Source organism: Thamnophis sirtalis, unplaced genomic scaffold (assembly GCF_051295495.1).
Source record: "Thamnophis sirtalis isolate CommonGarterSnake01/CBP01778 unplaced genomic scaffold, rThaSir2_p1.2 scaffold_3, whole genome shotgun sequence".
Taxonomy (NCBI): Eukaryota; Metazoa; Chordata; class Lepidosauria; order Squamata; family Natricidae; genus Thamnophis; species Thamnophis sirtalis.
This window is the reverse complement of record NW_028261383.1, coordinates 69,865,991-69,893,163: the sequence shown is the minus strand read 5'-3', so window position 1 is coordinate 69,893,163 and position 27,173 is coordinate 69,865,991. Positions and strand designations below refer to the sequence as shown.

At 34.8% G+C, this 27,173-nt stretch overlaps 1 protein-coding gene and 1 long non-coding RNA gene across 2 annotated transcripts in view; one reads left to right on the top strand and one right to left on the bottom strand.

Moving 5' to 3' along the window:
- The window catches only part of LOC148047994 (uncharacterized), a 75,637-nt gene extending 68,159 nt beyond the window's left edge, over positions 1–7,478 (top strand). The window contains exons 2-3 of the long non-coding RNA XR_015695901.1: positions 6,839–6,892; positions 7,414–7,478. This is a non-coding gene — a long non-coding RNA (uncharacterized LOC148047994). The remainder of the gene's footprint in view (positions 1–6,838; positions 6,893–7,413) is intronic.
- NUP210 (nucleoporin 210) overlaps positions 833–27,173 on the bottom strand; it is an 82,921-nt gene continuing 56,580 nt past the window's right edge. The window contains exons 24-40 of the mRNA XM_087709085.1: positions 26,845–26,907; positions 24,755–24,934; positions 23,040–23,120; positions 22,378–22,509; positions 21,768–21,926; positions 18,831–18,916; positions 17,421–17,595; positions 16,338–16,513; positions 14,584–14,798; positions 12,870–13,006; positions 9,507–9,624; positions 8,087–8,233; positions 6,536–6,783; positions 5,284–5,500; positions 4,385–4,480; positions 4,199–4,276; positions 833–2,902 (exon numbers count right to left, since the gene is read on the bottom strand). Of these exons, the coding sequence (XP_087565211.1) occupies positions 2,796–2,902; positions 4,199–4,276; positions 4,385–4,480; positions 5,284–5,500; positions 6,536–6,783; positions 8,087–8,233; positions 9,507–9,624; positions 12,870–13,006; positions 14,584–14,798; positions 16,338–16,513; positions 17,421–17,595; positions 18,831–18,916; positions 21,768–21,926; positions 22,378–22,509; positions 23,040–23,120; positions 24,755–24,934; positions 26,845–26,907 (2,415 nt within the window). The 3' untranslated portion in view covers positions 833–2,795. The remainder of the gene's footprint in view (positions 2,903–4,198; positions 4,277–4,384; positions 4,481–5,283; positions 5,501–6,535; positions 6,784–8,086; positions 8,234–9,506; positions 9,625–12,869; positions 13,007–14,583; positions 14,799–16,337; positions 16,514–17,420; positions 17,596–18,830; positions 18,917–21,767; positions 21,927–22,377; positions 22,510–23,039; positions 23,121–24,754; positions 24,935–26,844; positions 26,908–27,173) is intronic.

Here is a 27,173-nt window from a genome sequence, read left to right as displayed (position 1 = left end):
AATGCCATTTCTGTACTTTGGTCAGTTGGAAACATGGTAATTGGCGCATCATTTTATCGGTACCATATTTTGAGCAAGGAAAATTAAAGACAACTGCAGAACAGCTTCAAACTAGTTTTGAAAAAGTCTAGAGTAGTTGCTATGTCTGCGTGACGTCATAGCAGTGTTCCAGTATCTCAGGGGCTGCCACATAAGAGAAACTCAAGTTATTCTCCAAAGCACCTGAAGGCAGGAGAACTAAGGATAAATTTCCTGACAGAACAATTAATCAATGGAACAACTTGCCTCCAGAAGTTGTGAATGCTCCAACACTGGAAGTTTTTAAAGAGAGATTGGACAACCATTTATCTGAAATGACACAGGATTTTCTGCCTGAACAGGGGGTTGAACCAGAAGACCTCCAAGGTCCGTTCCTATCCTTATTCTTATTCCATTCTATATTATTGTTTTCTATTCCTTTCCATTCCACTCCATCCTATTCTTATTCCTATTCTATTCTTCCCTGGTTTATTTTCTGTGAAATGATAGATTATTAAAATGTGAATACTGTCTCAAGAATTTCAAACAATACAACAGTGACACCACATAGTCTGTTTCTTATGCTCATTTTTAAGCCAGTCTTCTATTTAGGATACTTTCATTCATGTAAATACAATATTTGGAAAGATGGAGAGGAAAAGAACACCCATCAGCAAGGGCATTTCAGCAATATATTAGAAGATGTGAAGAACCATGTTGGGAACAGATTTTCCTACAGAATAATTTACCTATAATCAAACCCAGTATTAATATATTTAATAATTAAAACATAACAACCTTAAAGCAATTTATTTGTTAAAAAAAATCTTTTTATTTGTACATGTCAGAAATATAGAAAAAATGGCTAATCTTTTAAAATAATAAACAGTCAAAATCTTTATAAACACTGTTTTAATTTCTATGAAATGTCTTCATAGTTCTGTGTTCATATAGTCCATCTATACATCCACAATTAAGCAGACTCAAAATCACAATTCTTACAGTGTTAGAATAACAGAACATGACCAACTGGAGGGTGCAGTTATAGTGGCAACCCAGGCTCATCTGTGTGGAAAGTTCTTACCAAGTGATACGGAAGATCTGGATCGGCTGGCACCATTTTGTAATATGCTCAATCCATATTTTATTGCTAAAAGAGTTTATCACTTATAATCTCACAGCTGAAAACTGGTTCCCCTCACCACACATATGCTTCTGAGCTGATGTGAGTACCAGGTAGATGACTAGGTTTGCCATCCTTTTGTGAACCTATCCAAGGTTATTCCACAACACTTTTCAGAATCTTATGCTAAATAATGCAAAAAAAAAGAAATGATAACAGACTGTTTTATACTACAAATAAATATGTTTAGAATATTCACTTGGAATAGATTTTTCAGTTGTAATCATATAATTGTAACAGCTATGTCTGAAAAAAGGGTTCTTTGTACTTCATAGGCAGTATTGTTTCCTAGTAGATTAATATTTACAGTGACCCATTCTTCGGCCCTATAGACTGGTGATGTATTGGTTTTTCTTTCTTTCCTTTTTTTTGTAATTCTAGAAAAAAGTAAGCCTTTGTGGAACATAGTTTTTTAAGTCACGTTTTTGACTTGGTTTGCACTGATTTTTGAAATTATTTACTGCTGTAACTTTTAGCATCTGTAGTTATATTGCTGCAGCCAATCAATGGATGGAAATATGCAAAAAGTGAACAGACTCTGACAACAGTAGCTGAGGAAAAAGGCTTATAAAAATAATGTTCATACTTAAAGCGGCTGGCTTCCGAAAAGCAAATTTTGTCTGCATACTCGTACGTGTTCTGATTTAAGACCTAATATAATTCCTATTGTTGAGGATAATTAGATCGCTTAGTATTAATTGTACCAGCTATATAAGTCATCAGGATATCTATACACGTGTTAAACTCCTTTCTGAAATGAGCAATAACTCTGATTTCGGTGGAAAAGGTAGCATTCACATTAACTCAGTAGTGCAAAGATAAAGTTCCCTGATCCAAGTTATGTTTGCAAGTCATCAGTTGGCATATGGAAAGTCTGCTGAGGTATAAAACATATAAAATGCATTCTTCTCTTTGTTAGGCTAACAATATTTTTTTTAAGAAAAAATGATTAAAATAACTTTTTTAAAAAAATGCACTTTGCTATAATAAAGGATTTCTTTAACAAAAGATTGTGCAGTATCACCTTATCAAAACTATATTTCAATAATTTTATGGAGGAACCCCCCCTTCTCACATACACATATGGTACCTCTCTAAATACCTACCTACCCTTCTTTTGTTATGGTACATATATAAATAGGTAACATAGCTATTACAGCATAACTACTTCCTAAAACCAGCAACTTCAAATGCTGGTACTAAATAGTGCAACAAAAGTATCAGTGCAGAACATTTTTATCCCTGAGCCTCAAAAAAATAAAATAATATAATCTGAATTCAAACTAACACATTTTTTCTTTTGTGTTGGGGTTTATCCTTTCATTATGTCACTGATATCAAGCCTTCTTATAAAATCATAAAATCATTATTTCTACACAGATGCCACACATGTATAGCAATTCGAAATCCTAACTGAAATTAACTGAAGCAGGAAAGCAAGCAGAGTGGCTTGACATAGGTACTGACTGAATTTTCTTCCCCTTAAGGTTGTCATAAATCTAAAGGAAATCTTTATAAACAAAAGTGTTATGCATTATGCTTCAAATGTCCATATTACTTAAAATCTAAGCATATTTTTTTGTCAAAAACATTTTCATTGTGAAGAATATGGCGGACTCCATAATCTGTTAGGAGAACTCTTTTGAGGACTTGAAGATACAGGGCTGAAGGGAGTTGTAGGAGTAAGAGGAGATCCAGTATCTGAAAATAAGCAGAATGATGAATATGCATCAAAAATGCTCAACGTAACTGACTGTGATGTCTGGTTCAGAGCAATTAAAATGTAGATATACAGAAAAATCATGCCACTGCAGTCCCTGGATAAACACCCACCAAACTTTACACTAAATTGCAAATTAAATATGTTTTTAATTTGGAGAAAATTAAAATGTGCAAGGCCTGATCTAAAGCATATTTAGTGTTCAAACTGGAACAATTTAATGATTTTGTGCTAACAATTGTCCTCCACAATGTGACCTCTGCACCCAAGATCTGCTTGAAGCAAACAGCATTTATCAAGGGTCAATGGCTTATTTGGATCAGACATCCACAGCTTTTACCTTTCCCAAAGTGAAGCAGACAGATAAAGCTAACTGTTCAAATGTGGGATTGGTATTATCCATTTAGGCCTTCAGGAAACTAGAAGCAAGCAGCCACTGAGAAAGTATGACAAAGTGGGAGCCCACAGTAGGCAATGCTCGTGGTATACATGTATACATATATTCTGTGCTATATTTTGATACTATTCTATTTTATTTCAGCATCCCACCAGAGGTATGTATGATGCACACTCTCTTGAGTATTCAGAAGGCCCTTAAAAGGTGTGTCTGTTCCCAGGTCTCAGTTTGGAGTGTTGAACCCTGTTGTGTTTTCTAATTGTTATGGCCGCTTTTTAATCTGCAATGCTGGGTTTTCTTATTACAACAATAACAATTATAATAAAATCTATAACAAAATCAATTTAAATAGCAATAGTAAGCAGAAGATCTCTTTTCATCATATGCTTACTACCTTTACTGAAAGCTCTACCATTTACAAGTCGAGAGGATTTAGGTCCCCATTTGGCTCTCATTTGTTTTCCTCTTTTCCGTGTACCAATTTAATGTCATCATCAATTAAGTTTAGAGTTGTACAGTGGTGAGATTCAAACTTTTTAGTACTGGTTCTGTGGGCGTGGCTTGGTGGGTGTGGCAGGGGAAGGATACTGCAAAATTCCCATTTCCTCCCAGTCAGCTGGGACTCAAGAGGCAGAGAATAGATGGGGCCAGTCAGAGGTTGTATCTACCGGTTCTCCGAACTACTCAAAATTTTTGCTACTGGTTCTCCAGAACTGGTCAGAACCTGCTGAATGCCACCTTTAGAACTGTACGTGATGATAATACAGTTTCTTTAATTGTCTTGTACAGTACAACTATAGCATTCATCTCCAACTTTAGATGCATTATTATTAATTACCATGTTCCTTATAGCACAAAGCTTAATGAATATCATGCTTACGTGGTCTTTGAGGACTAGTCTTTGTGATAAAAGCTGGATGTATTTGCTGTTCGTTTGACGACAAAAGAGTATAGTGCACTAAAATACATAATGGAACAAATATATAAACTTGGTTCTATTTAAAATTACTAATTCTTTTTTTTTAATCTGAAAGTAAATACTTCAAATATCAGTTGATATTCTTACCTATAATCATAACAGCCATTCCAGCCAAAAGTGCAAAAGCCGTAAAAAAAATAACTTGATAGGAATCAAGAAAGTGTTGGAATAAACTTGTATTATCTGAAAAAATAGGAAGTGTTGATTTTAGTGTATAAATTAGACTCCAGGTTTATGTTTTTTTGCTTTAATTTATTACTTTTTCTCATACATTTTTATCTAATTTGAACAAATCCAATCTAATCCTACATTTTCAAACAATGTTCAGAACTCAATACTGTAAGAAACAATTGAATCTGTATGAATAGTGAACCAATATGTTGAAAAATCATTCTGTAATAATATCTCTATGTCAACAACAGGTTACTAGTAAAATTACAAATATTAGCAAGTGAATATAGCACATTGGTTATGGTGCTGATGAGACCAAGGATCAGTTTACTCTCAATCATTTTAGCTTACTGGCTGAATTTGAATTAGTTACTCTTTCTTAGTCTCTACTAAGAGCCACGGTGGCATGGTGGTTAGAATGCAGTACTGCAGGCTAGTTCTGCTGACTGCCTGCAATTTGATAGTTCGAATCTCACCAGGCTCAAGGTTGACTTAGCTTTCCATCCTTCTGAGGTTGGTAAAATGACCCAGATTATTGGGGGCAGTATGCTGACTCTGTAAACTGCTTAGACAGGGCTGTAAAGCACTGTGAAGTGGTATTTAAGTCTAAGTGCTATCGCTATACTATCTCATTGGATTTTTGTGGTGGGGAAGACCTGGAGGAGAGAGTACTATGAATGCAGCCTTGACCCTCTTAGCAGAAAATGGAATATAACAAATACATGAACCATATAACTTTGTACATAAAATATATCAATCCAATTATAAAACAAAATCTCAGAATACATGAATATTTTAGAGGAATAAGAGCTTACATTTCATTGGCAGAGTTCTGTCAGACACATAAGTAACTGTCACAGGGATAGCAAGAGACTGGTCCGTCATCGGGCTGGATATAGTAAGTACAGCATTTAAATTTGTTTTACTTGCAATTTCTGGGTCTGATAAACTCACAGTGTAGATTACATAACTAGGCAAGCCATAGGATCTGTCTTTCTCAAAAACTACCATCAGAGGTGAGCTGGATCTCACCTGTAAGATAAATATTTGGTATCATTTACCAAAAGCATAGTTTCTCCCTCAAGTCATATATGACACACTATTTCAAAGAATTGAATAAAATATGTCATTTAATTTCTGATTTATTTGCAAATTGCACACTTTGCCTAAATTTGATCATTTTGAATGGAATTTTTCATTTTGGTATGATGCAGTTTTTCTTTTAGCAAAAGTTCATTATTGAATATTGATTGTTTACCTGGGATAATTAAACTGCTAGGGACAATTAACTAATTACACATATAAAGTTTGACTTTGTCTTTTATTTTCAAAGCTTTTAAACAGAACTAACAGTAAATCTGTGTTAGATGACCTAGAATCATCAAATAACATGAAATCAAAAGAGAAGGAATTTACTTTTTTTATTAATATAGGGCAATCATCTTATATTTGAATTCTAGATGGTTAACAACAATCAACAAAATCAATCTAATAATACCTCTGCAAACCAAGTGGGAAAGAATTAAAATAATCATAATACAATAACAGAGGCACCATATAATAGATTCAACACATAAACCACACTTATAGTGAAATATTAAATAATGAGATGAAAGCTAGAAGCCAAATTATTTAATGAATGTTTTGATCTTTAGTGTCATCTCTAGATGAATAGAATACATCTCAAAGAATTGGCAAATTTAATTTTTGTTCAAAGGCAGGCAATATGAATAAGTTATTACTTTTTAAAGTCTGGTTTCTATCCGTGGCCAAAATCCAATTTGCTTTAAATTTTTCATCACAGCTAAAATATTCATATGCTTTATTCATTTAATCAATTTACTACCATTTATATCTCAACCAGCTCTAGAGATTCTCACTCGAGAGACTACTAGGTGGTTAGTATTTAAATAAAAATCCATTAACAAACCAACAAACATATTGACATAAGTAGGAAAAACACAAAGGTTCCACTGTGTAGCTCCCCATTATTTTAAAGGGCCATTTTAAAATGATAACACAAGTCAGCTTCACAAAAGTTAAAGGAGAAATTATGTTGAAACTTACTTCAAGATTTTTAAGAACTTCAGCAGCTCCAAAGATCTTCACGTCAGAACTTGTGTAATGATTAGTTAGGATAAATTCAGTTTGATTAGCATAGAATCCTGGATTAAATGGCACTTCAGTGCTAATTTGCTCTAAGGAATGGCTGCCTTGGAGAGAAGGTGTGATGGTGATGGCAGTTTTGCTCATGGTGAGTTGTTTTAGCTGTTTGTCGGCTAGTCTGAGTATTCTGATGGAACAAGTATACTGTCCTTATAAAATAAGACCAAACTGAATGTTAACATCTTTCTACTTTTTCATTTGTAGATTATTTTATTGCTGAACGTTCTTCATGCTAGTGCTAAGCCTGGTCACTTAGAGGTAAGTGGCAATTTTAATGATGATTGGACAGCATTGGTAGGCACCACAAACAATATTATATTTACAGTATAATTGCTAGATGACCCTATGCATTCACAGTGGGAGAAACGGGGCAGAAGGTGACAAATGACATGACTTACATAGTTGCATCAAAATCATGATACAATTACATGATGTCAATTTGATAACATTATATTTGTCATAATGCTGGCACCATTGTGGTTTCTTATCATTCTGCTGCAGATAACAAATGGGACAATATGCATTTTTTAAAATTTCATTGAAAGATTTTTTTCAATATGCATTTTTTAAAATTTATTTTAAGCAATAATGAAACAAATGGATGTTTGTCAAGATTAGTTATTAGACTTGATACCAATTCCAGCACTGCCTTATTATTAACAAACTGATCTGGCATATTTCTATCTTTATTTTTTCAGGCTGCTCATAATTACTTACTTTATTTACTGTTTGAATTATTTTTTGCTCTTTCAACTAATGATATTTTATTAAATTAACAGGAGAAATAGCAGAAGATATGTATCAGGAATTCAAGAGTGATTCTGAGATTCTCAACATATAAAGTAGGTATAGGTATAGGTATAGGTATTTTATTTGTATGCCGCCCTTTTCCCTGGGGGGACTCAGGGCGGCTCACAGTTCAAAGGGAGGGAGTCTACTATGAATTCCTCTTATAGTGTAAATTAAACATTGTAGTAATTTATAAAGCCAGCAACAACTACTAACCATTTACATGGCTATGTATAGGAAAGTTGAAGCAATTTTGCTGGAAAAAATGCAAATTGTCCACCGAAGGAAATAAGTTTAACTAAACCTGGATTTCTAATTGGAAAGGATCAATTTCTGTGCCAAATCTTTATTTTATGCAGAACTAAGAAATAAGTTCAATTAAGTGGAAAGCATTTTCAAGGCTTACAACCTTTTAAAGATTTTTAATATACTATATCAATATGATGAGTCACAAGTTGCTGAACTTTTTCTAGTTTAAAAGATTATGCAAATTCCTGAAAGACAGGTCTATGAGTAAACATTGCCCATTATAGTCAACTGAAAACAAGCAATGCAGCAAACTCTGAATATTCTCAGTTTTTCTTCTCATAAGATTCTCAATCTAATGACCACCATTAGAATTCATTGTTGTATTCTTACTACAGCTCTGTCCATTTATCTTACCTAAAGCTGTATCAAACATGGGTTCAGCTGCAACAATTTCAGAAGCTTGGAAATCAAATACATTGTTGTTGAAATTAAGCTGACAGTTGATCATAGATTGGGGTTTCATTTTTTCAATTACTTCAATTTGGGCACTTGAACATTCTCCTAAGAAAAATTGAATAATAGAATTGATAAATAACAGTTCCACAGAAAGTAGACATAACATATATATTATTTGAATGTCATGAATGTCATATATATATATATATATATATATAGATAGATAGATAGATAGATAGATAGATAGATAGATAGATAGAGAGATAGAGATAGAGATAGAGATAGAGATAGAGATAGAGATAGAGATAGATAGATAGATAGATAGATAGATAGATAGATAGATAGATAGATAGATAGATAGATAGATAGATAGATATATCAATATTCTAGACTGCACACTAGATACCCACTGGATACCCACTGGTATCCTTTTATTAAAACAATATATTTCATGTGCAGACAGAATTTAAAACATTATATATATTATATGGCACTTTATTTGAATAAAATTGTTTAGTTCAGACCTGCATGTTTGCATCTAATTGGGGTAAATTGTATTAATGATATAGAAATACAATTTGCATTCTTCATTTTTTTAAAAAAAAAATTGTTTCATTTTTATATATGATCTTATTAATCTTGTTTTTTTATTTTGCAGTTTGATAATGTCTAATGGCTAATGAACAATAAACTATTGAAAAATTATAAAAGAAAAATCTATTCAAGAATAAGCTGTACCAAGAAATGTAATATCATGCAGGGGTTTCAGAATTTTTAAAAAGTGCCATTGATTAGAGCACTAACACTTAAATGGACAAGCGTTCTTTCCTGTGTTCAAAGCACTTAATAAAAAAACTTTTATAACAATATTTGTTGAAAATGAATTATGTATAAAGCATTGCCAGGTGATAGGTCATACTGAATGACATGTAATCTCACTTTATTTAAACTAAGGATAAAGACATAGTAATCAAGAAGTTTGAGTATTCCATGGAGGTCTCATTAATGTGTTTTTCAAAGGTTGTCAAGAAGATAAATTGTGTCATTTATTATTGAATTGTAATGGGACATTAGTTCTTCTGAAAATATATTCAATAGATCAGAAACTGCTGAGTGTTCTGCAATGTGCTGTTGAAATATACGTACTTATAAATCATTCAGCATTTGTTATGCCACAAAAGATATTATTTATGTCACAAATTGAAACATAATTTGAGTATATCAAGGTTGAATTTAGCCAGGGCATATACCCTTAGACTTTATCTGTATCAAGCAAGTATGTGGCTCAGTACAGCTACCAAGCAGTTATGCAGAATAATAAAAAAATAGACAAAATTAGGCATTATTGTAAATGTAAGCTTAAGTTTAATAAGTATACCTTTCAAATTTTTACTTCTATCTCCAATTTGAAGTATAACTTTTGAAGTATCCTGAAGATTTGTTTTCATTTCACTTATATGTGTTACCACAATCTTTTTAGGTTCGTTAATTAACACCTAAAGGGGAAAAGAAATCACATAATACTCAGTGACAATTGTTTGGATGGATCTAATTTTCTCTTGAGTTTAGAGATCATAAAATCTGGCCTCTTGGGTATTTTCTGAATTAGCCTGCATCTCACTTTAATCTCAGTGGTATATAAATTTAAACACGCTGTCTTATTATTTACTTTAAACATTTAAAAAACTTTTAATCAAACAAATCATATTTATCATATAACAATAAAACATTTACAACAACAAGAACACATGTGAGAGACACTGTCTCTCACACAAAGGATTGCCTGTACAAATGCTTGCAGTTTTTTTGCCATGATTTTCATAAGTAGCTTGCCACTGCCTCCTTCCTAGGGCTAAGAGAGAGTCGCTGGCACAAGGTCACCCAGCTGGCTTGGGCCTCATAATCTCCTGGTTTCTAGTCTGGTGCCTTAACCACTACAGGAAACTAACTGTATTTTATATCTTAAAACATTCTAATTTGTACTGCTGTTGACTTCTGTTCAGTTTTCAGCTATGTTGAAATAACTAAGGATAATAGTATAAGCTAGTAGTTCTTAAACTTCTTGACTCGATTATCTCTTTTCCTATTGTTGGATTGGATTACTTATAGTATTGTCTGAATTAATCTCACCAACACCTCCCTCTCAGATTGTTGTTTTAGACAAGCATTTCAGCAAAGGCAGTCCCAAACTGGATCATTGACTCACAAACAAGCAATTATAAATTGCTGCATTACTCCAAGGTTATCCCTGGTTTCCCCCTTGAGCATAATTATCCCTGTTTAAGAACCACTGGCATAAACATTAATTTCTTACAATTTCCAATATCTCGTGCTCTATGCCTGTTTTTAACATATCAACTCTTATACTATCTGTCCTAATACACTTTTCTCTCTCACACAAAATCAGAATTTGAAAGACATAACTACAATACTGTTGGATATATGATTTCGAGTCATCCTCGATTTAGTGCCACAGCTAAGTCCAAAATTTCCATTAGTAAGCCAAGTTGTTAAAAGAGATGCACCCCATTTTTTGCCACAGTTGTTGTGATCACTGCACTGGTTAAACAAATCAGTTGTTAAACAGATCTAGTTACTTTCATTGACTGAGGAGGTTACAAATAGTGATCACATGACCCAGGACAGTGCATCAATTATCATGTGAACATGGGGATGATTTGAAAACCAGTCATGTGACACTTTTTTCACTGCCATTGGAAATTTGGTCATTAAATGAATGGTTGTAGATCAAGAAGTACCTGTAGTATGTTCTATACAGACCATGAGCTTTATTTTCTATTTAGATTCCATCAAAGGAATTTTGTAACAAAATATATAGTTTTCTCTTTCAAATAGGGTTTATGTTACGGTCGTAGATTATGGTCAGGTCTTTTTCCAGATGGGCTCTTGCTGATTCATCTCCTACTGTTTTAATTTTGTATAATAAGACTGACTCTGAAGCAAGTAAAAGATAATTTTCAGCAATTATGTCATCACCTTAAAAACTGGTAGAACCAGTCCCAAATTCTTCCAAGGCTTTTGACTTCCAACTGGATCCAATAAGCATTTCAAGTAGATCTTCCTAACATGCTCACTACCCTGAAGAGGTGATGTGCATCTATTAATCCAAACTTAACTGGATGATAAGCCATTCATGAGAATGGGAAATGGCATGTATTTCCACTCATAAAGCACCATGCCAATTAAAACAAAACAGCAAATTGAATAATTTGGATAAATCCATATTTGTTCTGACTATTTCAAACAAACCAGCTTCAAAGTTGTTAAGTTCTCAGTGTAGGTGGTCTCCAACAAAAATTAAAGGAAAGTTTAGTCAGGGATTTTGGTATGCTAATGAATTAGCAATATATTTACAGTCTCAAGATGCAGATGCTCACACTTAATATGAAACAATTCTGTCACAGGAATTATTCTTATGGATCACAACTAAATTTCTCCACATGCCTCCTCCAGTCAGATTTCTTAACAAAAATTAGGTTGGAAGAAATGCAGGTTATCTATGGTGCTGAGCCATTCCTTAAGCCTGGAATCCAATTAGGATGCCTTCAACTTTTAATCTTTTCCTGTAACATCTTCCTGCCAATATTAAATCTTCTATTTCTTAAAACTACTATCTGCCATTCTAGATTCCATAAAACAGACCCTCCCTGCCTGTCCTCAATACAGCAACATGAACTTTTAATAGATCAAAAGGACATCATTTTCCCACTAAAACAAAGAACATCAATACAGGAAATCTCTCAGGAACCATTATCTTACCATTCCTCATATACGCTGCCTTTAAGTGACAACCAAGTTCTAATTTTGAGTCCTACTTCCTTTGGTCCACTTTTCATCAGGTGGCCAAAGTGAGATCTAAACTCCTCTCCTAGTAATTCCTGGTTCCCACCTAATAGCAAATCTAGTCCCTGCACACATATTGAAATACCTTTATTAGGGTGTTCAGCCCTTTGCATCTTTTGGCTCCAAAGTGGTTCTTTCTTGAAGTGACACCTCCATTGAGGTTGCAACCCAAGTCATTCTGCCTTAAGCAGCCCTCTTAAAGAAACAGCAAATAATAGCTGGCTACCAAACATTCCCACGGAGTGGCCCTGAACTGGTTCTGAGCTGGCAAGCAATAACACTTCTGTTTCAATCTCCTGTTTAGTTCCACTGGCTCATTCTATGCAGATGAAGTGACCTATGTTTTGCTGGTTGATGTTTTGGGAGTTACTGATGCAGAAATATGAAAGATCCATGCCATGAATCCAGGTACATTCTCTACAGAGTTGTCAGGAATTGTTTGATCTGTGACTATTGTGGCTTACTCTGCACAGATTGATCCAATTTGTGATTTCACATTGGCTTTTGGTGGGTCCCAAATTAATATTAATGATCCATTCCTCTGACTTATTGCTGTGTCATCATGGTGGCAGCAAAAATCATTGCCATCTATGATTAATGGGACTTCTAGAAATCATGAGGTTCAACAAAGAAGGATGATGTCTCTTCAAAGTATTCATTGCAATTCTTTGATTATAAATGATTATTTCTTTTTTTTATTTTAGGAGCTATAGCTTCTTTGGCAAGAGCCAATAATGAATAATTTTGAAGTATTTGCTGTTATAAAATAATACAGCTTACAGGGTGGCATAAATATTTCAGTTATAAGATAACATAAAAACTCTAAATATACAATAAAATAAAAGTGTAATAATGAGGAATTTCAGAAGTGACTTACCTCTCTATATGTCTTACACAACCCAGATACGTCATAATATATTATAACACTTCCAGAGTTCCTTGCTACAGCCACTCCAGCTTTTGAATCAATCTGAAGGATACTGTCTGAAGAAGAACTCCATGTTCCTGTTAAACCTATAAAAAAGAATATTTGTAAAAATAATCATACTGCAACTGCCAATCTTAAGAGAGTTATTTTCTACAAATGTAGTATCTATCATGCGTATATACATGTTTTTAATAAAAAATAAATGTTTGTAATATATTATTTTTCTACTTTTATAAATTCAGTGGTAGCATTATGAATATTCTTATAAAATTGAATAAGATATTCATAAATGCAGATATCACATTACAAAAATCTATCTTTTAGAATAGAGCTAATCTGCTCTCCACAGTGAAGTTGAAGTATTCACAGAATAGTAGTTCAGCATCTGCATCATACCTATGTCTTTATTATTGTGCTATGGCCTAATAAAAGACCTGTATCTGCCCTACTGGAATTATCCAGCATCCTAGGAAAAATACCTTCAATCCATTGTTTTAGCCAGCATGTCAAATCTGTCACGTTGAACAAAAGACTGCTTTGCTTGTAATGACTGTGGCATTAATATTTATTTGAGGGTCTGCTTCTTTCTGATTATGTCTACCTATGTCCAGCAGAAGGAGTATGAAACAGGTCCCAATTACTAATGAATTATATCTTGCAGAATATATTGGGAGAAATATCTTTTCTCTCATGGCAGCTACCTTCTGGAACATCATTTTCCCTGAGGTAAAATTGTCTCTTTATGCCTTTTAGCCCACCTTACCAGAAAGCCCTTTAAATGTAGCTATATCAGCAGGTGTGGGAACCTGACAAAATGAAGAACTTGTGAGGTGGCTACACTATAATAAATCAAGATGCTGTCTCCTAGTCTTGTTAGTTAGTGCTTTTTATTTTTTCATAATAGTAGTCTTCCTTCTGAAAGCAGTATTTTTGTACACAGAAACATTTTTTCTTCTGATAAGCTGACATGTTTTAGACTTCCAACTTTCTCCCTACTATGCTCAGTCTGTGCTACTGCTGCTATACTTTCAGACTCAGATACGAGACTGTGAGATCCAATCATGTGCAACCCTTTATTTGCTTACATCTATTAGACATAATTTGCTAGATGAAAGCTAAAAACTTCTAATTTAATATCACTGGAGTGACTGTAGGATATGTCGTCTTCGAACCTCCGAACCTCTTTCCATCTCATCCCTTCTAGCTTGGGACCACACATTCTCTTTACCTGGGTCTCCCTCTGGGAAAGCTCTGAGTTGGCCAAATCCTCCCTCACTGCTATTCCAAATGCACAATCAATAACACAGATTGAGCAATGAGGGCATAGAATACCTTTCAAATAAGAAATCCAGTTGGGCAACGCTAAGTCTTGCTTTCATTCATATTTTCATATCTGTGTATCAGTTCTTACATCAATTTTACAGAGGTTTTTAAAACAAGGATCAGCAAAATATCCTTAGTATTCATAAAGGGATGCATTACCAAATATAAAAGCTGTTTCCTATTTCTTTCACACACCATTTGTATTGTATTAAATTCCAATATATTTGTATATATTATATATGGTTATTTTGAATATGTGCCTTGTGTGCAAACACAAAAAGTTTCCATGAGTCTTTTTTTTATTCTCCATTAATGCCAATTATTATTCAAATCATCTTACCGTCTTGGTTTACCAGTGAGGAGGTTAAACATATGACATCACCTACAATAATATCGATGAGCTCAGCGGAGATGGCATGTTGGACAGGAAGAGGGACGTAGTCTGCAATATTGTGTTCTGCATCCCAAACCTTAAGCAAACTTAGTCCAATGTTCATTGTTCGAAGTACCAAAGTATTGTTAGTGGTCCCTTTCCCAACCTGTAAAAAATCATCTCTGTAGACAAAAACAATTAATTAAAATAAATAATAAATTAAATATATAAATTATTATTAACAGTCAAGAGAACAGAAGTGTGGGAATGTCATAGATCAGGGCTGTCAAACTCCCGGCCTGCGGGCCAGATGCATCATGAACTGGCCACACCCAAGCCTGGTTTAGCAAAGGGGGGAAAAGTCCAGATACATCATGTGACGCTGCCGTGACACCATGAGTTTGACATCCCTGCCATAGATACAAGAGGATGAAAAGTTAGATCACTTGTCTATTGTGGTTTGGAAATGCTTTTCATTCATTCTCAGTAGGCCAGTTTTTAATTCCAGTATGTATTATATAGAAATTCAGCACACTATTACAGAATGTTTACTGTGTATATATATATATATATACACATTATATATATTTAAAGTCACAACCCCTGGTATGCCCAAATATGGGAGGAAGGTCACACTTCCATTCTCTGTCCTTCGGCTCGTCACAAGAGACCATCCAGACAGAAACCCAATATTTTTTACTGTTGCCTTTTTGTTACATTTGTTATATTTGTGCTGATAAATAAATAAAGGGAGACTAGTATAGATCTATTTCAAGCTATTTAGCTCTCATAAGCTAGGTTCGATTCCCAGTAAGGGTATGGCTAGCTGATGAGAGCTAAATAGCTTGAAATAGATCTATACTAGTCTCCCTTTATTTATTTATCAGCACAAATATAACAAATTATATATATATATATATATATATATATATATATATATGTGTGTGTGTGTGTGTGTGTGTGTGTGTGTGTGTGTGTGTCCCCTATATATATAGGATCAAATATCAGCCATGTATTAATTGCTTGTTTGGGCCACTTACAGGTTGTTTGTCTAGGTCCACTTACAAATGTCTGATACACTTGATCATATGTGCTTTTCTTGAAGGTAGTATAAAACAAATGGGATTTATTCCAGCTAAATGACTTTAATTACTATTAAAAGAAACTGGCATAAGTTTTAAACACATAATGCTGATGCATTTACAGGCTTATGCAAATAATTTTGAAAAGATGCTTTGAAGTGCACAGTAGTCTGAATATAACATTTGCCTACAACTCTTGAAAGTAGCACTAGCATCCTGCAGCTGCCCTTGTAGTTGACAAGTGGCCCTAGGTAAACACGTGGCTGATTTAAATCCTTCAATGACAAGTGCTACATTTATTTCCCCATATTCCAAAAGCACCTTTCTGAGAATAAACGTAACACACTGTCTGGTATATATTTTCCACCTACCAATCTTGTAGGCCCCATGTACCCTATCAATATGTTAACTGTAAACTACATTCCATCAGTTTCTTAATCCAATTCATGGATGTTGGCCAACAGCAATACATTAGTACATACACCATTCTATTGATATATATCAAGCACCTGACAATCAAACTAACATCAGATATCATAAATGATATTAAGAATGTTCTCTTTCACTGTGCATCTTCACATCTGAAAGGCTTTAGTAATGTTTGCATAATTTATGATAATCAAGTGCTAATCAAATTACCTGTTGACTGCAAAGTGAAGCATGGAATTTTGTGAATGGAAAGTATCACCATAATTGTCATGGAAGTGGATAGTCAAACTCAAAGTGATGCCCAATGGTAATGCCAGTAAAGGTTCATGATTTTTTGTATGGAAAATTGGGTTCATGGATATTCTCAGGTAGGAAATAGGAGCTACCTGCATGACACGATCAATAAAAAAATTGAAGGGGAAATCAGTTTTCCCATTGCTCAAAATACACATAAGCCGTTATATTGTATGTGATTATCTGGATTACTTTCTACCCTACTAATAAACATGCTTTTGATCTTACTGCATTGTTTGGGATTTTAACTGTGTCTCCCAGAAATATGAGCTGATTGAAGCCAGTCCAATTTTTCTGACTGATGTGGCAAAAAGGCACATCCTTTATTTAGAACCCAGGGCAAAAATATATTTCCTACTTTTGGCAGGATAATAACAATCACCATTGCAAATAGTTATACTATTTGGTGCCTTTTTATAACACTTAAACTCAAGTGCCTGAAATAGTTGCCTGATACTATCCAACTGCTTCATTTTTCCATATTTTAACCACTTAGGGATGGTTACTCAAGCAGAACTCTTCAGTTTCTTCTATTGCTATCTTCCCCAAACTCTATAGAGAATAACATCCATATTAATTGCACTAAACTCTTAAGTCAAGGGAGTTGTAAGTGTTTTATGAAAGGTCAACTTTGCTTGAAGATCTGAAAGACCAGGTTAGGGACAGATTAAGGACAAAAATTTGTCTCTTTGGTTGCTAAGAGTCAACACGATCTTATGGCAAGTAATGAATCAATGAATTAATGAATGAATCCATCAATCAATCAACATCATGCAATTATATTTTTCTAAACACTGCTCTTCACTACCACATTATGTATTTTGCAAAGTTAATATCAGAGAATAAAATGAAAACAGTACTTTGTCATTCTATTTAAGTGATTCAAAGCTTCAATTTTTTTCTTGAGCTGGAATAGTGGAAATTTTAATTTTAAATATAGCAAAATGCCTTGAGCAAGTTAGCATTCTATTCTCATTGAAAAGAACTGAAACATAGTACCTTGACAGCGACAACAAGTGTCTGGTTGATTCCAAATGATTCTTGGGAAATTATTTCTATTGTTGATAGTCCAATGTGAGAATGAGAACTAAGATAACCACTTTCATCAATTTCTACCACAGGAGCCTTGTCTTGACTATCCAGTACACGGTAAGTTAGAGAAGCCGCTCCATCCCTTGATTTTTAAATAAATAAAAAATAAGCAAATAAGCAGGCAGGCTATAGATCTCTGAAACTCAAATTCAAAGGGTAACTATACAAGATACATTCCTATTTCTTAACACATTGTCTTGTTCTTACAGCATATACCTCCAAAACATTTTTAGAATCTAAGATGGATTTGAAATTTATTTATTCATTTAGTAAACATATTATTTAGTAAATATATTATTTCTGTGCTACCAGATTCAAATATTGGGAATTTACCAAGCATAATTTGAAACACACACAGTACAGTACCAAGTCTCCTTGTAATCTACTTTATCTGAGGGTCTTTCTCCATTTCCGTCTAAACACCATATTAATGTGTCCTGGAAATCTCTTTATTTTGCTACATATAAATGACTTTGCCTTATTTTGTCCCCGAATCCATAAATGTGGCCATCCTTATTTCTCTTGATTTTAATGTTCCCCGTTAATTTAGGAGCAATCAGCAACTTTATAATGAGATGTAATACTGGGTATCAGCTTCTCTGACTTCAAAAAAGATTGGATCAATACATGGAAATCAAGAGGATAGGAGTTTGCCTGGAGACATGTGAAAACAGATTACTGGTCTAAATCAAGGGTCTCAAACTCAAGACCTGGGGGCTGGAACCGGCCCACAGAGTGCTTAGATCCTGTTAGGGCCACCCTGGAAACAGCAAAACCAGCCTGCAGTGCCTCTGCCAGCAAAAAAGGAGCTTGGAGCACTGCATGTGGCCCTCCCGAGCTCTATTTCTCAGAGGATTGCAGGAGGTTATTTCAGCCGAAAATGGAGCTTTGGGAGCCTGTGGTCTTTGGCAGAGTGCTTGGTGCATGGGCCACCACAGGCACCCTCGTCACAAGTGATGTTGAGCCAGCCATGCCCACCTAAGTCCCCCCTCCCCCGATCAAACACAACATTGATGTGGCCCACAATGAAATTGAGTTTGATACCCTCGGTTTAGATGGACCTAATCCAGCAGAATACTTCTTATGTAATTATGTCCAAGAGAGGATATTCTAATGCTTGTGGGTGATTATTTGTTACTGGAATAGTCTAGTAACTCTGAGGTGGAGAGAACTTGAGTCTACTACAGACATGGCTATTCCTGGGGACCTTTGTTTTGGCACCAAACTGTTTTTGCTCCAGGCAGGAAGAACTGGGCAGAGCTGCCAGATGCCGAGGCTTTTGTAACTAATCAGCAGCTGATTGGTTTGTTTACTTACCTGTTTGTTTGAACTTTAAAAAAGGAGTTTGTTGACATTAATATCTGCCCTAAATCTATTCCCAGAAGAACTAGTTTCTCAAATACCTAGAAAACAAATATTAGATAAGTTATCATATAAATAGGTATTAGTGTTATATTTAAAATACTTACATGATGAAGTATGGAATGCACTAAGGCATTTATTTTAAAATGAAACACACACACACACATATAAATACACACACCTCTGCAGAGATTTAATTCAGAATTACAAGGGACAAATATATATACTAGGTTTGCAGGAAAATATCTCCTAAATCATGATTAACTTCCCAAATTGTATAAGTTACAAAGTTTAGCAAAAAAAAATGTTTTTCTTTCAAATGATGCACAGAGTTATTAGCAAGCAGTTCTGGAAACCAGAGTCCCCATCTTTGGCAACAGTCTGAGAAACATATTGGGCAAAGAAAAGAAAACAATATGTGGGGTTTTTTTTGCATATCACCTACTTTCTAATATTTATTCTTGGAAAATGTAGAAGCAGACTAATGCTTAAGTGAATCTGTTAGTTTCCTTATATTGTGTATACCTTAAACCTTCATTTGAGCTAAATAGTGAGATAACATTCAACACAATAAAAACGATCCCACTTTGTTTTTATTTTAGATGTTACATAGGCATGGAAAGGCAACAGTGTGTATCTCTGCAGAGTAGAATGAGATGCATGTCATTCCCTGGTGGGAATTGTGAGATTCTCTGGGAATAAACTAGAAAGTATGCACAACAGGCTAAAGCATTATCCACCAACTTAGAACTTCCCAGATATATCAAGGCTTTGTCCTGGCAATGAACTCTGGAAATTGCATAGATGAAAAGTGCTGGACTAGAAGTGGTGAATTAAAGGAATTTCACTTCCAGATTACTTTATGAAGACAAATTTGATCAATGGAATGTATTAACAACACTATGAACTTTGCAAGATATACCTCCAAAATGAAACATCAACATCCAAATAATTAGTACTTGGGAAAGATTAAATAGGAAGGAAAATAGCTAAATTGAATCTGACTCAACATTATTCCAGTTGTATTGCCCCTATTCACTGCAAAAATGCTTCTTACTATCAGAATGACTTACAGACATCATTTTAAAATCCCAGGTGTATATATAAAGTCATTTTCAAACCACATGTACCCACTAGGCAGAATGCAAAGTGGTACCATTTAAACATTTAGGTATACTTATTTATAAAAGCTTCTAACGTTGTGATCCTGCTTGCAAATAATTGTGTCTGAATATGGTGGTGTTTCTATGCAAATATATACATATAAGCTTATACAGCTCTTTCACTTTTAACTATTTTTGACACATACTGTAGCTGTTGTTATTCTGACCATAGATGCAATCTTGGTATTTTATATATGTATCAACATATATAAACATATTTATTAAGCTTAATTCCCAGGCTTGTCATGATGTCAAAAGGTAATTACTAAGTAAAGATCTGTATGAGAAGTCCAGGTTACCCCACTGCCTGCTATCAGAAGAAAGAACATTCAATTTTTATTCTGTATTTGGTGTCGTTTTGTTCAAGTCTTACTGGGATAAGAATTGGATTGGTAATTGCCTGATATGCAAAATGCATTCTTTAAAATAATTATATTTAAACTTTTGAACATATTTAAGACCTGAAACTATTCTGCTCGTTCCCCTCCATACCCCTTCCTAAAGTAACTACGTGCTTTAAGAAACTGTTAATTATTATGCATCCAGGAGAAACATTATTCCATCTAGATAATTCACATGCATATGACTCAAAGCTGTGATGATGTGCACTAATTGTTCAGTTGATAGAAATCATTCAGAATATATTTAATCTTTATAGCCAACTTTAATTATTCAAGTTCTTTAGCTCTCAGAAAATGCCATTCATTTATTTCAGAGTAATTTTAAACACAATTGCTTCTAATTAGATTCAATGAAATCAATGAAGTTACATTACAGAAACTCTGTTAAATATAATTTGACTACTTTCTTAACAGAGCTCACAATAGATAGTTTGTTTTAAAATGGGAAAGTTATTGCTGATCTTATTGCATTAACTATGAAAATCTGAAACATTGCTCTGATACCGAATGATTAAACTCTTCTCTGTGTCTCCCCTCTATCAAAAGAAACTAAAATTCAGTATCAAAAGAAGTAAAATTCAATTTTATAAATTGCATTTTTTTTACTTAATTTTATCTGCATTTCCCCAAATCTGACAGAAAGACAAGGAAAGACAGCTAACTATCACTAGATATATAGCTCTTCTGGCTTTTGATATTAGATTAGATATGCTTCTCAGTTTCTCACTGAAACAAACCAAAGGTTTCAGACTTTCATGGCAATGCAGGTAGTCTTTGACTTACAGCCATTCCTTCAGTGACCATTCACTTTTCATATTATTCATATGACTATTTTTCATATGACCATTGGAGCATCCCCCTGGTCACGTGATCAAAATTTAGGCGTTTGGCAACAGACATATATTTATGAGAGTCGCTCTGTCCTGGGGGTCACGCGATCACCATTTGTAACTTTTCCAATCTGCTTCCAACAAGCAAACTCACTGGGGGAAGTTTAGTAACCGCACATTTCACTTAACAACTGCAGTGATTTGCTTAATTACTGTGGCAAAAAATGTCGCAAATGGGGCAAAACTCACTTAACGACCATGCTTGCTTAGCAGTGGAAATTTTGGGCTCAATTGTGGTGATAGGTCAAGGACCACTGGTACTAATTTGATGAGCAATAGCAATGTGCATGCTTTCTTCCTGCGTTATGCAAATTTATGAATCCATTCAGTCCTTCATTTGTGGAACAGACACACAAACGTCTCTTTTTTCATATGGATTTTAGCAGCCTTCTGTAAACAGCTACCAATGTTTCAACTACAGGACTGCCGATGTGTTACCTGTATTTGAATTTCATCTGTCAATTCTTTTGCCATGTGAGAGAACTGTCCAGCTGAAGGATCAAGGACTTTCACAACAACCTTCAGCCCTGTTTTCCCTTTCCCTTTGCCATAAACATCCACCGCAAAATTATTTTCCGCCGAAAGCTGAAGGGAAGCCTGTAAGGAAAAAAATGTTAATTAAGGTAATGGTGGACTTCCATTCACTATCTCAAGGCTGGTACTCTCCCTTTTTATTAAAAAAGAATAGTCTTCCAATGTTTTGTGGGCTGACAAAAGAGGTTTATTAGAAACCCCAGAATGCACATATAAGAATCACAGAATCGAAAGGAGCTTCTTGCTAATGTAGGAAAATCCTTATTAAAGAAACTTTTAGGGTTACAGCTGGAGGTATTATTCACAAATTTCTCCTTTCTGTTATATTTTTGTCGGTGGCAGTTTCAACACTTTGAGATGCCAAGGTGGAGAAGATTGTTTTAAAACAAACCAGAGACAATGTTTTATATATCCACTGCTGAAGAAGACATTTTTCCCCAAACCACACTCTATGAAACATTAATTCCAGTAAAGTTGTAAAAAATTTAAATCATAATATGGAATTAGCATTTACCTCATTGAATCTTGACTTGACATCCAAGATATCCCTCGTAGTGACAGACCAATAAAACCTTAAGCCTGGCACCGCATTTCCAAATGAAAAAGGGGTCTGATTGCCAGCAATGCCCATCACGTATACCGGCATCTGAGAAAAAAAAGAAAGACTAACTTAAGGAAGGGGACGCGGTGGCTCTGTGGCTAAGACACTGAGCTTGTCGATCAGAAAGGTCGACAAGGTTTGAATCCCTAGCGCTGCGTAATGGAGTGAGCTCCCGTTACTTGTCACAGCTTCTGCCAACCTAGCAGTTCAAAAGCATGTAAAAACGCAAGTAGAAAAATAGGAACCACTTTTGGTGGGAAGGTAACAGTGTTCCATGCGCCTTCGGCATTTAGTCATGGTGGCCAGATGACCACGGATACGTCTTCGGACAGTGCTGGCTTTGAAATGGAGATGAGCACTGCCCCTTAAGAGTCGGGAATGACTAGCACATATGTGTGAGGGGAACTTTACCTTTTTAACAAGGAAATTTTTTCTCCTTTTCAAGGGATATGACATTTTTTTTTAAAAAGAAAAGATTAAAATTAGGTGAGTATTAAAGTGCTACACTGAAGGTCAATCATATTTGACTATTGCAGCAGAAGCAACCACAGCAGAAATGTTTGACTTTGATTTACCTGAGTTCCAGTTTTCATTCGAGTAATAGGAGCATGGATTCTGACAGCTTCAAGCTGAATTACCTCAACTTCAACTTTATCCTAAAGGGAACATCAAAAAGCATTATACCGATTCAATTAATTGTGCTGTATGTCTGCATTTTCATTCATATTTGTTGCCATTCACCATCTGAATCTAAACATTAGAAACACCAATAATTATTTATTCAAAGCCAGCTAGCTTTACAGTATCAATATATGGCACACAAGATGACCTACAAAAAATTCAAAATTACAAAAATTGAAACTGGCTCAAATCAACCAGCTGACTAAATAATAATATAAAAAATAATAAACACAAATTATATAACACAAAAAATGAAGAGAACAACCATGAGAATCAAATAATTTATTCTAAGCTATTCTATGCCTCATATAGGTAAATGCCATTTTTTTCCTCTAGGATCTTGGGAAATAATTTCCTTTCTGAAATTAAAGTAGAAGCACCTTGTATTGTTAATCTAAAGGATGAAATTTGATTAGCAGTTTCAGTCTAACTTTTAATTTTTATAGCTCATTTCTGCATTGAATTAGAAAAACAGTAAAAGATTTACAGCCTAAATGAGATACAACACATAATGGATGAAATTGCAGACGTGATATATAAATCAGGACAATAAAAAACTCAATGACAGATCAAAGCCATGTGAGCATGTGAAATCTTTGCTCATCAAAATCTAGCCAAACAAAGCAATACATAAAGAGGATTTATTTGAAAAGTATATTTAAAACTGGGTAACAGTTTCATGAATACAAGCTTGTTTAGAGTTTTCTATTTGTATTTAGCAGCAATGATCGTAAAAAATATTTATGGTTTTTAAAAATGTGTACATTTTGTACATAATCGTTGCACATGGTTAATGTTGCATTGTGAAAACATAAAATCTATGAGAATTAATTATTTATCATACTGCTAATAACAGTGCCAATAATCAGTTCTGAAGTTCTCAGAACAAATTACAAAGTTATTAAAAAAGAGGAAAAAGGAAAAATCAAATAAAAATAAGAGTGCCTCTTGTCCATGCTCCTGGAACATATATACTAGTTTGGTACAATTTATTATGGTTCTATACTTTAGTGATTTAGTATAGAAAGTCACAAGTGAAACTAGTAAAACAAATAATATGTCGTCTAATATAAAACAAGACTGCATAAATAAAACCCAGCACTAACTGATATACAGTTCTGGTAGTCCTTGCTTAATAACAATTCCTTCAGTGACCATTCAAAATGATAACAATATTGAATAAGTGATAGATACAACCAAATCTTGAAGATATGGCCACCACTGCCATCCATTCATCCATGAAAAGATTCGCTTAAGCATCCTTATCCTAAACTGTCATTTTAAGAGTTAATAGTAGCTTAATATCAAATCTGGATAGGGATCCAGCCCAGATTAAAAAGCACATTTTTGAATTGATCGTGTCTACCTTTTCTTCTGATTGGCACTAAGGCTTTGAGCCCAGTGATGAATCCACCAGTCCCATGTCTCTGAGCTCATGGTGTCCCACTGATTAAGTACTGTATTTGTAAATAGCCTACATATGGCACATCTACCAACTATTAACTGGAATCCATTCTTCATTTTAAAATGATAAGAGATGCTTAAAAAACTTTTCATAAGCCTACCCTTCAGCTCAGAGGTATTATATATACATGTATCAAGATGTTACCTGGGATGCAACCACAACCTTGCCAGCTTCTGTGTGAACTGCTTGAACCATTCCCAGTATGGTACTGTTGCCCACAGCTTTGCCAGTTATAAAGCCACTGTTGTTTACGGAAGCAATGCTGGGATCGTGGATGGAAAAGATTATGTTGAACTGAGGCTGCGGCCCTCCCTCAGAAGTAATCTGTGGTTAGTTATTTAAAAAAATAAGAATTACTTTCTCATTTGTTCTCGATTTATAGATTGAATAAGATCTAGTAACCGGTACTTATATTCTAATAATACAACAGATGCAAACTGAGGTTGCTAGTCAGGGGTGGGATCCTATCAGTTTAACAACCGGTTCGCTGAGTGTGCATTTCACAACACTTACATTACTCCTTGGGAAAGAAAACAGATGAGGCGCGGCAATCTACTCTGCCACACGGTTCAACTGAGAAGATAAAGGCAGGTAAAGTGCAGGAGTAGGCCCACTTGGTGCTCCCAGCTGATTTTCGGAGCTACCGGTTCAAACCAGTAGAATCCCACCCCTATTGCTAGTGATACAAAGCTCTTTGTCATTACATTGTTCTTTAAGGAGGACAGAAGAGGAAAAGGCAGATTATTAAGCATATAATTCACCCCCGCCCAACTGTATGGTTTCTAGGCTCCAGTCCTTCCCCTCCCATACACATTCAAAGTTACCAAGGTCTTGGACATGTGTGGAATTATGCATGTGTACCAGTAGTGGGTTTCAAAACATTTTAAAACCTCTTCTGTAGGTGTGGCCTACTTTGTGGGAGTGGCTTGCCTGCCATATGACTGGGTGGAGTGGCTTGCCAGCCATGTGACTGGATGGGCGTGGTCAACTTGTAAAATGTGGTGAAACTCACTTAACAATGCTCTTGCTTAGCAACCAAAATGTTGGCTCAGGAACTCTGGCACTGAAGGGTGCAATTCTTAAAGTTTTCAAGTTACAAGACCCTTACACCCCTAACCCTTTAGAAAAAAACCCAGGGGTGTTCAAACTTGACAGCTTTAAGACTTGTGGACTTCAACTCCCAGAATTCCTCCTCTCGCTCTTCATCTTGATGATGTGCGGATGGGCGGGAAGAGGGAGCTGGAACTAGTTCTAAACGGCACTGTAGATTTGTGGAACCTCTTCTATAGAAGAGGTTAGAACTGGCAGGAACCCACCCCTGATGTGTACAGTAAGTAGACTTTTATGTGATGCACTGAAAAGTGAGGATGAGTATAAAAAATGCTTGTATTTTTCTTTTATTTACCTGGATAAATGCTTTCAAGATCAAAATTATTTGTTAGCTTTCTCTTATGACTTTTCTTTCCTTGCAACATTCCAATTTACAGATAGTCCCCAACAACTTCAATTGGGACCAGCAACTCTGTGGCTAACCGAGCTGGTTGTAAACTGAAATGCCACGTGACTACACCAACTTTCATTTCAGTTGAGTCACCCTCCATCGTTAGTGTGAAATCACATGTGACTTGTGACTTATTGCTGGCTTCCCCGCTGACTTTTCTTGTCAGAAGCTAGGTCTAAAGGCCACAAAGGGCAATCATATGATGCCACAACCATTATAAATACGTGCTGACTGCCAAGTGTCTGAATAGTGATCATGTGACCGCAGGAGCACTGTGACAACCACAACTTTGAGGACTGGTCATAAGTCTCCTTTTTTAGTGCTACCCTAACTTCTAACAGTTGCTGAACTAGTGGTAGATAAGTGAGGATTACCTATAATTATTGAATAGTTATGAATGAAAAATGTTTGCCACATTTTTTTAAGTTTGATGTGTGTTGACTCTGAGGATAAGGCAGCTAAAAGTCTAGAAATGATGATGATTTTTTTAGTTCTAACATTGCCTTCTAGTCATCCTCATCAAGAAATTGCTTTCTACTAAATATTCAGTTTAAGAATTCTGGAAGTTATAGTAGCCAAAGATTTGGAAATTACCAAATTGGGTAAAGTTGCAATGCTAATTGATGGAAAACTACACATTGAGGAATAAGGTTAAGATTACTTTCTATTCATGCAACCCTAATGTCCCTTATGGAAATAATTAGTTCAGCATAATAATTTAAAAACAACTTACTTGAATCACTGCACCTATGAGTAGAGTGACTTTTTTTGGTATCAATTTAAAAGGAGGAAATACCTAGAAGTAGAACAAGAATTTATTTTTAATTATAAAGTTAAAATTCAATTATTTGGAACAATAAAATGAATTTAGTACGTTCTTGCTCCACGTGTTTCTTTACAATTTTTCTTTTTAGAGTGGCTTTATTTTATCCTTTTAAACTTCTGCCCTCAAAGCAGATTGCCATTCCCCTCTTCTGCCTGATATTATTTTTCTCTTAAATTTTCCTTGAGAAGCATTTTAGTATTTCCCCACTCTTGCTTGTGAATGTGTTCTGCCAATTC